General features: G+C 33.6%; 1 protein-coding gene and 1 long non-coding RNA gene across 6 annotated transcripts; both read right to left on the bottom strand.

Annotated features, from left to right (window-relative positions):
* Positions 1-599: 599 nt before the first annotated feature.
* On the bottom strand, positions 600-1,937 carry LOC118053031 (transcription factor ORG2). The gene is made up of 3 exons (XM_035064157.2): positions 1,576-1,937; positions 817-1,173; positions 600-717 (listed from the first exon to the last, which is right to left on the bottom strand). The coding sequence occupies exons 1-3, from the start codon at positions 1,879-1,881 to the stop codon at positions 628-630; spliced, it is 753 nt and encodes a 250-aa protein (XP_034920048.1). The 5' UTR covers positions 1,882-1,937; the 3' UTR covers positions 600-627.
* A 1,811-nt stretch (positions 1,938-3,748) lies between these two features.
* LOC118053030 (uncharacterized) lies at positions 3,749-7,459 on the bottom strand. 5 transcript variants are annotated; one of them, XR_012170039.1, is made up of 3 exons: positions 7,163-7,459; positions 4,358-6,330; positions 3,749-4,183 (listed from the first exon to the last, which is right to left on the bottom strand). It is a non-coding gene; the product is annotated as an uncharacterized lncRNA (long non-coding RNA). The 5 variants fall into 5 exon arrangements; XR_012170038.1 differs by lacking the exon at positions 3,749-4,183 and adding an exon at positions 6,541-6,828 and having other exon boundaries at positions 4,276-6,330; XR_012170040.1 differs by lacking the exon at positions 3,749-4,183 and adding an exon at positions 6,730-6,828 and having other exon boundaries at positions 4,276-6,330.
* Between the last annotated feature and the right edge of the window lie 7,215 nt (positions 7,460-14,674).

Here is a 14,674-nt window from a genome sequence, read left to right as displayed (position 1 = left end):
GGTGCTAATACCTTCTATTTACGCAACAAGTCCTCATACCTGATCTTTGAGACCAATTATGATTTCTAGTGACCAAGATATTAGGTGGCGACTCCATTTCCCGCTTTCCATTGATTAAAGATAAAGAATCCTTGTCTCCCCATATTTCATATTTGCCAGATACATTTGATGAAGTGGAATATTCGCCAGCAACATCACACACGTGTGACACAGTTTTTCTAATCTTTTCTAGCCACATGCTTTATGACTCTTGTATCCCTCTTTCTCATTAATTATTAATAAACAAAATTTATCCCATTCACGAAACGAAAAATAATAATAATAAATTATACTTTTTATCATTATGGATATTGGAAAAATAATATGGGATGAAGAGGGAAACTGTTAATTAACTTGTTATATCCTTGCACAATATTACATGGGGATGTTGGTGGGAGATTTTAAACCATCACTGTAAAAATATTAAGAGAAAATCAGTTGAGATTTCTTATAGATTTTATAAGAATTGCATTGTTAGGATTGGATATTTAGTTTTTTAAGTTGGCTTTTAATTAGTATAGTGTGATATATATACACACACATGTAACTAGAACATGAAGTTGGAATATGGATCGAAACCCTTGAGTTTTATAGAAAAAAGGTTTCCCTTTTCGTACATAAGGACAAAAGCTTCTCATTCAAAGCCTCGCACTCTAATGTGCAATTTCCTTCCATGACCTGTAATTTAATCCACAAAATAAATTAGAATCTAAACTTTAAGAAAGACACAAACAAATGGACACGTATAAAAATCGTACGTGAGCAAATTTTGTATACCTGAAGATGTAAATGGTAGAAGACGTTGCCTCCAAAGGACTCAAAGGAAGATGAATTTATTAGAACAAGTCCATTTTCCTCTAAATTAAGCAAGATTTCTGATATTTGACTTTTAAGGACCTTGCAAGTGGAAATTTGAACGACAACTTCTCTATCACCAAGCCGGCTTGCCGATACCGATGATAAAGAGCTATACAAGGTGTTTTTTCTTTGATTTTCTTGATGAATTAAATCATCTTGCCTAGATAGCTTTGATAGAAGCTCCTCCTTCCTTTGGATCTGTCTTTCCACTTGCTGTTGAAGTTCTGGTATGTACTTAAGCACACGTGAAATTGTGGACGGTATGCTTAACTTCTTCTACAAATGGTATCATCACAAAAGTAAAAGTTAGCATGCAGAGAGAGAGAGAGAGAGAGAGATTCAAAATGCTAGAGGATTTAGGCACGGCTATTCAACAAGCCTGAGGGTCATCCTGTTGTTCCACCTATTTCTCGAGTCTAGCTAAGCTAATTTTAAAATTAAACCAGGTTAAGGGTTAAGCGTTAGTTTGATTAAACCCAATCAACACAATTGAAAAATTGGTTTGATTTAAAAAAAAAAAATCAAAATAAATATTATGTTTTTTTAAAAAAATAAATTAACAAGAGTTAACCTGTCTAATTCATGATTCAAATCTTGAATGGAGTTTTAGATCAAGCTGGGATATGCGATCAGATATTATTTAATAAATTTGAATTTAGGGTTAACTAAGAATAGTACCATGCCATCGGAAGCTGGAAGAAGTGAACGGAGTGAAGAATACAAACTGTTGATCTTCTTGCGACGATAACGTTCGCTAGCGTTGTGGTTAAGCTTCTTAACCATGTTAGGATCACCACTTCCACTATAGGCCGTGAATGAGGTGGAGCGATCAAGCTCTCTTATATTTGGCTGAGATGGAGGGAAGTGAGTGAATGACCCTGGAGTTTCACAATCTCTAAAGCTGTCGTTTTGTTCATGGCTTATGGGTTCCTCTAAGGGCCATCCAAATGTTGAAAACAAAGTAGAAGGAGAAAATTCTAACATATTGGATTAGGTTTTAGGCTTTTGAAACTTAACTAGTTTGCTAAGCAAGTGGGACGTTCGATGATGACTGATATGTAGAAACTCACTACTCAAACACATACACATATATAGATACCTTATCGTTTGTTCTAGATGGAGGAAAACTCATTAAATTAAAATTAATGTCCAAGTTTTTTTTAATTGATACTTTATATTATAGCAAGAGGATTAAGACAATGAGATTTTACCCAACTTCCTTGCCTATATTCTATTTATATGGTGTGGTACCAATTCTTTAGGAATATGCAATCATATTTGTATAGAAGTATATTAAATTAATTATATACTTCTGCATGCATTAACTTTAACTAGAAAGTATGTGAAAATATGTAGGTTTGAGCCATGTGATTACATATATGATAGCCACTAGAAACTTACAAGGTTGTTAATTTCAAGACCGGTGGGATTAGTCGAGACGCGCACAAACTGACTCGGACACTTACATTAATAAAAAAAAAAAGTATGTGAAAATATTGTGTTGTATCCATATAACTGATATGAAATGTTTAGCATGGAGGTTTACAGACTAGATTGACATATCTAAATCTAAAGAGAAATCTTGCTAATGGAAATGGATATAAATTTTAAGTTGAAGTTGTTTTCATGCTGAAGTTATTGATATATATATTTTCATGCTCAAATTTGGTACATGGAAGTTACTGATTCAGAGTTTTCTTTATTTTTCTTGCTATGTTCATATTCCTTTCTTAATTAGGTTTGAAATTTTTATTTAATTCAGCTTCTATTAATTAGCTAGGTTTAGCTTACTATTTGTATTAGAATTATAGCTTTCAGAGTTTAAAAACTTAGAATTCTTTCAATAATTCTAGGATTTATGAAACTCTACTTTCTTTCTTCTTCACTATATATACTACATTAAAACATGGAATTAATCATGATGCTATTGAAATATTACACCTTATATGAAGAACAAATCTTGCTCGAATTCCAATATATAAATTCCTTATATTTGTATTATCAGAAGAGTGTGTGTGGAATTGGCTGGCTCAAATGGATGACACAAATGACGAAGGAGCATCGATTTTTTATCTCAAGATTTGAACAAGTTGATGGTGTCACTGTCTACTAATATATACTATGATCTATGTAAAAATAATTAACAAATTCATAAATGGGATTAATTATAAGGTGATGATCTCACAAACCAAATGGAACAAATATATGGAAATTGGTGAGCTCATGAGTGACATGTTCCACTCCCTCTCTTATTGGTTTAATACAGAATTAGGAAATTAATTACTCAAATGTATGAGCAGCTCCAACAGTCTAGGTTCGGTCTTATCCACATATATAACAGTGATGTCTCTTTTTGCCATTATTTATCTTCTGCTTCCAAAGAGCTTGTGCTCCACAGGTTAGACTCGTGAGGTGATTGTGAAATGCGTATGGCATGCACGAGTCCTAAGAAACATTTGTGCATCGAAACCACGAGCTTCCCCAATATATTATTCGTGTACTTGAGCTTGCCGTGTGGAGGCAGGCAGCTTTCTCATTTCCAACCCAAGCCTTCCAAGGGATTTGAAGGGATTTTTTTAAAAAATTAATAGCACGATATAATCCAAGACTTTCGGTTTTTCCCAAGTCAGAGTTTCTAGAAACCAGCTAATTAGGCATATCCCTGTTTTTTATTATTATGGAAGTAGAGCTGCAAGCTCTTTTTGGGCAGCTGCCCTCTCTTTTTTGTGCTTGGACATTCCATGTTTAATCTTCTCAAAATTCATAAAAGAAGCTCGATTGAATAACTTGTAGAAGGAAGAGAAAAGAAGGATCAGACTGCCTGTAAGGAAAACTCTACTTGTATGGAATTAGCAATGATAACAAAGATAGGATGAATCAGACTGCTATTTAGAGATTCGATTATTCTTGTAAACATAGCCAGAGATATACAAAATCATATTGTAGCTAGCTTGTAAAATCACTTGACACGATACACATCTTGAAAGAGGTAAATTCTAGATACTTTTTTTCCAATGGCAGGAAGGCAATGCCTTCGATTGAACCAAAGAAATTAATGTGTTTTAGCTCCTCGATGCATGTACAGAGCATGCTCAGTAGATCTATCCTATCGGCAAAAGAACTTCCAGTCCCACAACAATGAATGATGATCTTCAAAAACCAAAATTGATAACATGGAAAGAAATATTTTGATCAGGAACATCTCCGAGGACTGTCGCCGCCTACACTGATTACAATCTGGGTTTTCATCTTTGCCACGCTGAAAGAGGGTAAAGGCAGATTTCTTCTGCAAGAAAAAGAAAAGTACTGTATATATGGTACAGTTAAAAGTTACAACTCTCTCGAACAAAATTGCCCCTCCAGAAGGAGAGAAAAAAATGGCCATGAAATATATTTTTTTTCTCTATATAGAGGCGAAGAAACAAAAATCAACAGCAAAATCTCAACAGTTAAGCATTACATAGAATAATTTAACTGTACAAATTTTTCCAGCTCATCTAGTGATTGTGCACGTTGTTTGCAGATCACCAATAAGCAGCTTCCAAAATCAATACAACCAAAGCTGAATGTGAGTCATCACTTGTATCCGAACGCAAGATGAACAGTGCCGGCCTCCTCTTCTACCCCTCCCCCGAGTGCTCCCTCCTCTTCTATTGCCTCTAAACCCTGATCCAGCAAACTTCAGCCCTAATGATTGGATTCCACTCCTCTTGTCAAGCCGTGTTTCTTTGTCCTGTCATCCCCACCCTCTTTGTATGTGGCTGAGCTTTGTGTAGTGAATGAAATTTCACGAGATCCTCCTGGTCCAAACTTTATGTTATTTCAGGCAGAGGTCTGCAGGTTATCTCGAAGGGCTGCTGCTTTCTCTCCAAGAGGAAGAGAGTCCTCCTCTGCAAGTGATACGCGGTTCCAGAATGCCAAGAGAGTTTGCTATCTAAAGGGGGAAGAAAAGTCTAGCTAAGAGAGTTTGCTATCTTCAATTCAAGAGATGCATAATCAGGGAAACCAATCCCTTGGGCAGAGATGACACTGAATAAAGAGGTGGCCCATCCCAAGGAAAGTGAAACTGGATATCAGTCAAAAAAACAAACTGATAAGCAGAGTTCCTAATCCATCATCAACTGAATCAAAGTGATTTTCCTAGACCTGGCATTATGATCCAGAAATAAATGTTAAACAGGCATATCAAAGAACCCACTGAAAAAGCATATGAATTACTAAGAGAGACTTAAGGCTGACTATCCACTGTTTTCAGTTAGCAATACGTTGCACCAATAGATTGATGGTTGACTTATTCTCCTTTATGTGATTGTACTTCTTGTCATTTCATTATTGATACATCTTTTATTTGAAAAAGAAGAGACTTAAGGCACTGCTGAGGACTCATACAGACTGAACTTGTTCCTTATTTGCCTCACTTTGTTCTTTTGCTTTCTGCGAACAGAGCGAAACTCTTGTATCTCATTTTTGAGTGAGATCCTCTCATCAAAAAGCAATAAAGCACTCCTCCAACATAAAGTTATGTGATGCAACCAATGCACGGTACAAAATTAATCCCAAAAGTTTGGAAGTAACAGTCAAACGTTTCATTCAACCCTATCCTCGTTGGATATTCACCTGTTTTTCCCTCAATGATCTCCCAAGGCACTCATGTTCATGCCATGAGTAACTTATTCACTAAAACATTGGGCACTACCCAGGAGTCACATGACCTTCGATCTAGTCTCAGTAGAGCATTTCAAGTTAATTCATTCTTACATCAAAATGAGCTTTCCAAGTTCTCAACAAGCTTTAATGCATTTCAAATTCTTCAGCATTATTTCATCACCGTGCAATGTGTATATATGTTTGTTACTTTTAATTGACTGTGAATCACCTAAAATCAAGACTCGAACTATTGGCAGGTCTTAGAAAATTCTTTCCTCTTTCAGTTTCATATCAGACAAAAATCCTTATTATGATGTCAGTAACTATGATAAGTTTGTACCACACTTCTCATTATGTTCATATAAATCAACTAAGCAATACAAAAATGATAATAAATGCCAGTAAAGGCTAAATTAACTACTTGCTTTATGACCTCTATATCCCCTCTACCTCTAGGCACTATATTGGACCATCCATTAATTAGTAGGGCCTTGCATATGTTACCTTTGTTCACTATAATACAACATAAAATCCACCTCACAGAGAATTCGAGAAGCATAATAACATTAGCATGTCAAGGAAATGGTTTAGCTGCATGTAGCAATACATGAAAAGAGCAACAACACAAAAAACAAATCACAATATGAAACAAAAGCATAAATACTGATAAATCATCATTATAGACCTTGGAATTCGCTAAGTGTAGTGTTTCCCATATTTGGCGTGTAGGCAAACAGAATGATCAGCACATAAAAATGCAAGCTTTGAACAGTCATCATCCAATATCTACACAAACAGAAAACAAATCATTGTCTCAGTAATGCATCAAAAATCATGGCAAAACTCTACACTATCCTCTCAAGGAAAGATGATGACGGCTGCCAATGCCACCAGGAGCAAATTACAATAGTTTCATAGAAACAGTATACTAAAACTTCAGAAAACCTGAAAATCAATTCTCTCTCATAGAAACAGTATACTAAAACTTCAGAAAACCTGAAAATCAATTATCTCAGAATCAAAGTGTCTTTCAAACTTCAATGCAAACTCTCTTAACTCATACACTTCTATTTGCGGTGGGTATATTCCTTCATTTTAGTTAAATTAATTAGCAAATCATATTGCAGGTATAGTCGTTACCTTTCAAAAATTTCTCATACAAAATAAAACTAAAAAATCATTTACCCGACGCAATAAGAAATTCTCCATCTGGGGTCACTTTAATTCTACTCGTAGCGGTTGGAAACGTTAGATCCTGAACTAACTATATCTTCTGCTGATAATCTTAACAACAAAACAAAAAACACAGCAACAGAAAATCTTTGTCATTAATAATTTGGCAATATCTTTTGAAAAAAAATCTCACTACCGCAGTTCATTTACTTCTCAAACAATTAAAAAAAAAGCCCTCGTTGATTTCGAACCCAAAACTGCATAAATTGTAAACTAATTAAAAAAAAATCACTCTGCTGCATAAACTCTCAACTTCACATCAATTCAGCAATAGAACCAAGAGTTTAACCTAGGGTTTAACAGATGAGATCCAAAAAGTACACTTGAGAACTAATAAATAACTCTTAACAACTAACAAGAAAAGATGCAAAGCAAAAAAAAGTACTTTTATCTTTGCGAGAAGGACGTTGCTTTTTGGATCCAAACCACGAAGCAGGATTACGTTGATGTGAAGAAACCATGTACATCTTCACTCCATTTATGGACATCGATTTCAAGCCGTTTCCTTTCGTCGACATCTTTGCTCTCTTTTTAGCTTTTAAGCTAATCCCAGTACTGAAAAAGGGCTTTTCTTTTTTTCTTTGGCTTTGTCGACTAGCTAGCGATGCTTTCTTCACCGGAGGTGGAGATTGCCGCTGGTGTTTTTGCAGGTGTTTTAGGTGCAGGTAGCGATGGTCGGTTTTTTTTTATAAACAGAAGTGTTTGGTTTTGTAGACAACTATATTCAAGTTTTACGATGGGTTAAACTACAAAATGATCCCCTAAGTTTAGAAGCTCTATCAGTTATCTTCCCGGATTGCAGATTTGTTTAATTACCCCTTTAGGTTTGGTTTTTTTTTTTTTTTTTTTTTTTCATTCTTATGCTTATATCAAATTTATTTTCATATTCTGTGCTCAATTATCTGCAACACTGTTATGAATGTATCTATGTAGTGGGTGTGCTCGAAACTTGATAAATGCCGTACCTAAATTAGTCCAAGGTTAAAAATAATAATAATAATAATAATAATAATTGACTTGATTAAAATCTAGGTTGATGCACTAACCTGGTCTGACATTATTAAAACTCGGCCCTTAATTTATTGATTTGTTTTTAAAAAGAAATTCTAATCAAAATAAAACCATACTAATCTCTTTTTAAAAAATATAATAATAATTTTAAAGTTAATCTGTGTTTGATCCAGTGAACCTTCACAATCCATAAATCAAGTTTTGTCCCGAATGAATCATGAGCCGGGTTTAGAGGCGGAAGCAAGGAGGGGAAAGTGGGGGTTCGGGCCCCTCTGCAAGATATATATTTTTTTTATTACTAAGTAATTAAATATAATTAAGCATGAGGAAGAGTTATTATTTTAAAAAAGTGGGCCTTTCTTTAAGTCTATTCTTGACCTATGTGGAAAAAAAAAAACAATATAAAAGTATTATTTTGTGAAATAAAAAAAAATCACCAATTTAACCTAATATAAATCATGCAACGATAAAAAAACAAAAATTAAAAACACAAATTATAAACAAAATTTTTCTATAAAAATATTGAAGCAAAGCCACCAATTAATTTATCTTTCATCAAACAAAACAAGGTAACTTAAATTTTAAATCTATTTTTGTTTTGTTTTGAGATGTTTGTTAATAATTTGATGAGATTTTTTTTATAATTCTATCATTTTTGCTCTTTTTTTTTCTCAGATATGCTAATTCTACTAATTGTTTTTTGAATTCTTATTATATTGATTTTTTTCTAATTAATTAGATATATTTTATTGGTCTATTTTGATTATAATTGAATTTTTTTATGTTGTTTTTAGAAAAGCCACTAAAATTATCATTTTTTTTTTACGATATATGTTTTGATTTTAGGTTGAACCATGAACAAAATAAGAAGAATTGATATGATAATCGATGATTTTTATTTTATGAAAGAACGATGAGCACAATTAAAATAAATATGTAAGAATCATCCTTTATTATTATTTTTTTTTCAAAGTTTATCAAACATAAATAATGCTTCGTTTTAGCTAATGTTTGTTATATACTTTGTATGTTTATATTTAATAGGTATAATGACCAACAACATTAAAGTGATGAATGCATTATGAAGATGAAATTACCTTCATTGCTTTGACTCAATTTTGTATTGCTCCAAATCTTTTACTTTATACAAAGATCATTATATATGTATAGTAAATTATTTAAATAAAATTAAATTATGCAGGTTTTGATTTACAACACATGTACAATAAATTAAAACAAATATTATATTTTATTATATTAATTTTGGCCTTAATTCTAGCTCCGCCTCTGGCCGGGTTGTACAACTTTGATGTGCAATCATATAATAAGTTGAGAGATGGTGTTCTTAAGACACTTACACGTTTATTATATTTTCTTGTTTGGTACAAAAATTAATATATAGAATTATAGATAGATTCATAGCTAACCATCAGAGGCAAATTTCTCAAAAAATCAAAATAAGGGGCTGTATTTTTATTTTATTTTTTCGTTTTCCTAATTATCAAACAATGATGTGGATTCCGGAGGGAGGCCTAGCCCTTGGCATGTTGTCAATATCCCTCTTCTCAAAAGGCATGCAGTGGCAACGAGATATTCAGAAGCTTGTGTAATAGTTATGGCCAATCCTCATATAACTGCTCCTGCATCAAAAAGCCAAGACTGTCCTGAAGGTATGAGAGTATATCCCCTAATGAGGAGCATAAGCAGGAGTGGGTTCCTAGGAAACATTCAACTGTTTAAGTCATTTGAGGTTCTTTTACTGCCTGGTCAGCTCGAAGGAAGATCATCTTGTATGCTGTTAATATCGGACAAGACTACATAAGTTGTGGCTGGAGATGTCTCTTGTGCTATGATTGAACTCAATATTCCTCCTGTTATGACCAATGTCAAATCATCTCCAAGGAAGACCAGATTGACTGCTACTAGTGGAGTGAATGCCATCTTACAACAATTGAAAAAACAAAATCAAAAGCTAGGAAGGAAAAGTAAGAAGAATAGCAAGAATGTTCAGGCTGCGAGTTCTCTGAACGACAGTAGAGAGTAAAGTTTCTTCTCCTCACCATCCAAATGGTTAATTTCCGCACCTGGAATATTAGGGGATTTAATCATTCTCGTGGGCATGATGAGGTCAGTAGGTTGTGTTTTAAGTTTAAAATTTGTTAAAAAATCATCTTTAACTTGAAAAATTAAGGTGTTGAGTGAGGCTAATGATTTTATATTATATTTTAACATAGTTATTCTAGTAAAAACTTTCAAATTCTTCATTGTACACCACTACCTTTTAACATAGTTTGATAATTTAGTAAATGATTTTAAACTATATTTTAACATAGTTATTGTACACCACTACCTTTCAAATTCTTCATTGCTTGATTATTAACAACTTCATTTAAACGTAAAAGCTCAAGTTATTGAATGATTTCCAAAGAATAATTTTATTTACTTTGATTTTCTTTGTTCTTAGTAAGCATAGTCAATTTGTTCACTGTCAAATATTTGATGCATCAAATAGCTATATTTGTCTTTGTACTTTCGTACATGGCTCTTACATCTTACGTGAAAGGAACAAGCTTTATGAAGAAATGAAGGTTCTAAGTGGCAATCTACAGCAGTCTCCTTAGGTGTTAACTGGTGATTTCAACACTATAAGAGGCCCTCATGAGACTACATCAGAAGCCGACTGTTCTATATGAGAAACGGAGGGTTTTGATGTTCTGCTCAAGCTGTTAGACCTTCATGATCATCCCAGTGCTGGTCTTTTCTTTACATGGTTTAACAAGTAAATTGTGAGTCTCTGATCACAGCCCACGTCTAATTAAAACTAGTTATACAAAAACAGGTGGGATTTTCACTGTAACTATATATTATTGTGCATAGCTATAATAAAATCACTATTTTACCCCTCCACTCACAAAAATTTGTCTTTTAATAGAGATTTAATTTTCATCATTGGTTTTTATTGGCCTGGTTAATCTTTTCAAGCAAAAAATGAATAGCCCAAATACTATAATCCCCTTCAAATAAAGACAAAATAACTAGCATTGAAAGGTTTGTTGGTCATTTGATCTTTGGATGCACAATGTAATTACTCTCGAACACTTATAACCAAAATTATTTAAGCTATCATGTAATTGTAAATGCATTTCATCTTTTATCATTTTATTTTTTAAAAAATTAGGTTTTATAATTTTTTTTTTATGGAGTTATCTCGATCTAATAACTTAAACTATTTGGTTGACAAGTTGACCTCCGTGAGCTCAAGCTTTTTTTTATTTATAATTGTTATTTTTCTAATTTTTTTTCATGTCATAATTCAACATTCAACAGTAAATTTTTAAAAAAAAACATTAGGTTTTTTTTTTTTTTTTTTACTTTTTGTCATGTTATCTTATCCTCATTATCTAATTCATAGGTGAGATAATTGGCTCAAGCAATCTTAGGTTTTTTTTTAACTTATAATTGCTATTTTTTTCTCTTTGTATGGTTGATATTTTTTTTAATTTAATCATTAAACATTTAGTTAGTTAGGAGTAGGTTTCATAGTTTTTTTAAATGTTTTACTTCTGATTAAATGATTTGAGTTACGGGTTTAATAGATTAACAAGAGCTAAATCAATTTTATTTTTATTTTTTATTTTATCATTCGATATTATTTGTTTTCTTTCTTTAAAATGTTAAGCGAGCATCATCTTTTTCTTCAAAATAAAAATTATTCAACCAGCAAGAAAGTGCGCATTACATGGCTAGTATTAATTTAGTTCTCCTCCTAAACCCTTCAGATTTTATTCATGAACAGTTCAGTTCTATTGTTGCTGAGACATGGAGAAAACAAGTGGGTGGATGGCCAATGTTTAGAATTTGGCAGAAGCTTAAGAATTTAAAGCCTCCTTTGAAGAATCTGAATGCTAATTTTTACGGGAATGTTACAGAAACGGTAAGAAGAACCAGAGTGGATTTGGAGAATACAAAATCTCTTCTAATGAGCTCTCCTACAGAAGATCTAATGGTTAGGAAGTAGCAGCTCTCTGCTCTTCTAGTAAGTTACTCTGCGGCAGAGGAATCTTTCTTTCAACAAAAATCAAGAGTGACTTGGCTGCAAGGAGGAGATGCTAACACAGGTTTTTGCCATAAAATGACAAGAGCTAGAAGATCTAGGAATGCTATTTCAATTCTTCATAACAATGTACGTGAACAGATCACTGCTCCTGGGGATATTCAGAATGACATTCTGAATTTTTATCAGAACTTATCTGGCAAGGCTGACGAGGTACTTGTATTTATAATTCATCTCAAAGACTCTAACTAATAGGTTGAAGAGATGCTTGCCTTCTCTCATTAGTTTGAATCGATCTGCATTTGTAGAAGGCACAAAGATTGGAGTTAATGTTAATACTTTCTCAGGAGGTTGTGAAAGGCTACCGTAGGAATAATTTGACACCAAGAAGTTCTTCGATGACAGATATAATGAAAGCTTTTGATTCAGTAGAACGGAAGTTTCTTTTCAATGTGTTAATGGCTATGGATTTTCCGACTTAGTTTTTACATTCTTAAGGAAATTTTGATTCAGTTGAAAGCTTGTGTCACTTCCCCAAAATACTCTATCCTCATCAATGGTGGCTTGTGTGATTATTTTTAAAGCAAAAGGGGGCTTAGGCAAGGGGATCCACTCCCCCCTTACTTTTTTTTCATTGCTATGGAGATTCTATCGTGTACGCTTAACTCTGCAACAGCCACTGGGGGACTGAGATATCATCCTAAATGCAGGAGAGTATCTCTCACCCACTTGTGCTCTGCTGATGATTTGATGGTATTCACAAATGGGCCTTTAGAAGATTTGCAGGCTATTAACTCCATGTTCTCAAGGATTCTCATCATCTTTCCGGGTTGAAATGTAATCCTGCAAAGAGTGGGCCCTTACTCAAGAGCAAAATCTGACAACAAGCATTGTGAAAATTCAATGGAGAGATAAGGTTGCCCAAAGCTAAGCTATTGGAGTAGCAAGGCAGAATCCTCTAACAAAGCTCCTTACAATGCTGCCCACAATGCCTCCAAAATTGGCTCTTTTGGTGGAGAGAAGTTAGGAGATAATGATGTTTCAATGGTAACAAATTCAAGTTAGAATGGTAGTCTAACAAGATAAGGAAACTGCTGTCATTCACCCGAAACAAAAGGGACTCTGTAATACCAAATCAGACATGACAATACATGGAGGCTGCTTCATGTCCTTGTTCATGCAGATCAAGATAACTACTAGCAACATATATGGAAGATAATCCCTAGTTGCTAGCTCTTGGAATCCTTGTATATGTTATCTTCAGTACCCTTTAAATGCTCTGCTTTTGTTGCTGTAAGTTAATATGGCATTGTATGCTCACGTTCTTCTTAAGAAATAACACCAGAACAAAACTTAAAATCTTTCTCTCACCGGTAGATTATTATGTAATGCTAATCATTATAATAAATAATGGCCTTCAAAGTTATTGGGAAGCCTAGGTCTGGGAATGAGAAGAGTGTCTGTCTCCACGCGATAGCCTCGAGTGTAAGACTAAGACACTGGCTAAATGTGCTCTTAGGACTCGCGCAAGCCATGCACATCGCACAAGAGCCTTCTGAGATCAACCATTGTAACACAAGCTCTTCGGAAGCAGAAGAAAAAAAATGTCAAAATTTATATCACCGTTATATTAATATATGGGATAATTAAGGCCAAGCCCCTTTTTTTGTGTTTTTTTGCTTGATACTATTATATTAAGTTTTCTATATATTAAATAGTGAAGGGAGGGAAATGTAGATGTCATTCATAAGCTAACCAGTTCTCATCTCTTTGTTCCATTGGGTTTTGTGAGTTCATCAACTAATTACTTGTGTCTCTTCATTTTATGTTTGTTATTTTATACACAAGTAAGTATAAATTTAGTGATTTCGACAGCAACTTACACCAAATTTTGAGATAAAACAATGGGCAGCAGATTGCTCTAAATAATTAAATATTCCTCCATCAGAGAAAGCCAATGGCATACAGATAAGGTCGCAACTATCCCATTTAATTGGGGTTGGTATATATCTTGCAGATAATAATAATATTGTCCAATTAACTTTTCCATAGTTTATATATAAGGTAGTGTGTTTTTCTAATAATATTCAAAGTGCATTTGTAAATATATCAAATATCATGTATACATTTACGTACATAAACGCAATCCACAGTTGGGTAACCACTTTCAAGAGCCAAACCGCATGAAAGAGCCGATTAGGTCCCCAGCAAATGTACACTTACATGTAGATTGAAAAATACAATCGTTACAATTCAAACAAAAAATGTATTCTCCCCCTACATGTCCACCAGGGTGTTTTCGTGAGATTAGTCATGGTTGCGCAATGACCCGGCAACCACTAAATCAAAAAAAATAAAAAAGATTTATAGAGCATTTACATGTAAATTAAAAGATTTACAGTGCATTGACTATAGTAATAATTAAGCTGGGAATGGAATTCGACCAAGATTCGTCCTTCTTGTATGGTGTAATATTTTGATAGCATTTCTCTCCAGTTTCATATTTTTATAGCGAGACCTTTTGTTTAAAAGAATTTTGCATATTTAGTATTCATATCCTTCATTCTGACTGGGCCACTGCTAATTTGACTGCCTATTCATATACATAATTAGTTGTATCAGTACAGTACCACGGCATCAAGAATATTCTTGCAAAAGATCGAGAAGCTAGCTAGGTAGTGCCATTTTCATTTTTCCCTTATATTATAAAAATAACTACATTTCGGGCATCAAATTTTTTAATGATTTTCTCACCATTTAATAACAAATGATTTTATAAAAAAAATCAAATTATGGGGCATACATGATCAAATGATGAGGCCTCTATGATGA

This window comes from Populus alba, chromosome 6, assembly GCF_005239225.2.
Source record: "Populus alba chromosome 6, ASM523922v2, whole genome shotgun sequence".
Lineage (NCBI taxonomy): Eukaryota > Viridiplantae > Streptophyta > Magnoliopsida > Malpighiales > Salicaceae > Populus > Populus alba.
This window is presented reverse-complemented; position numbering and strand designations above follow the sequence as displayed.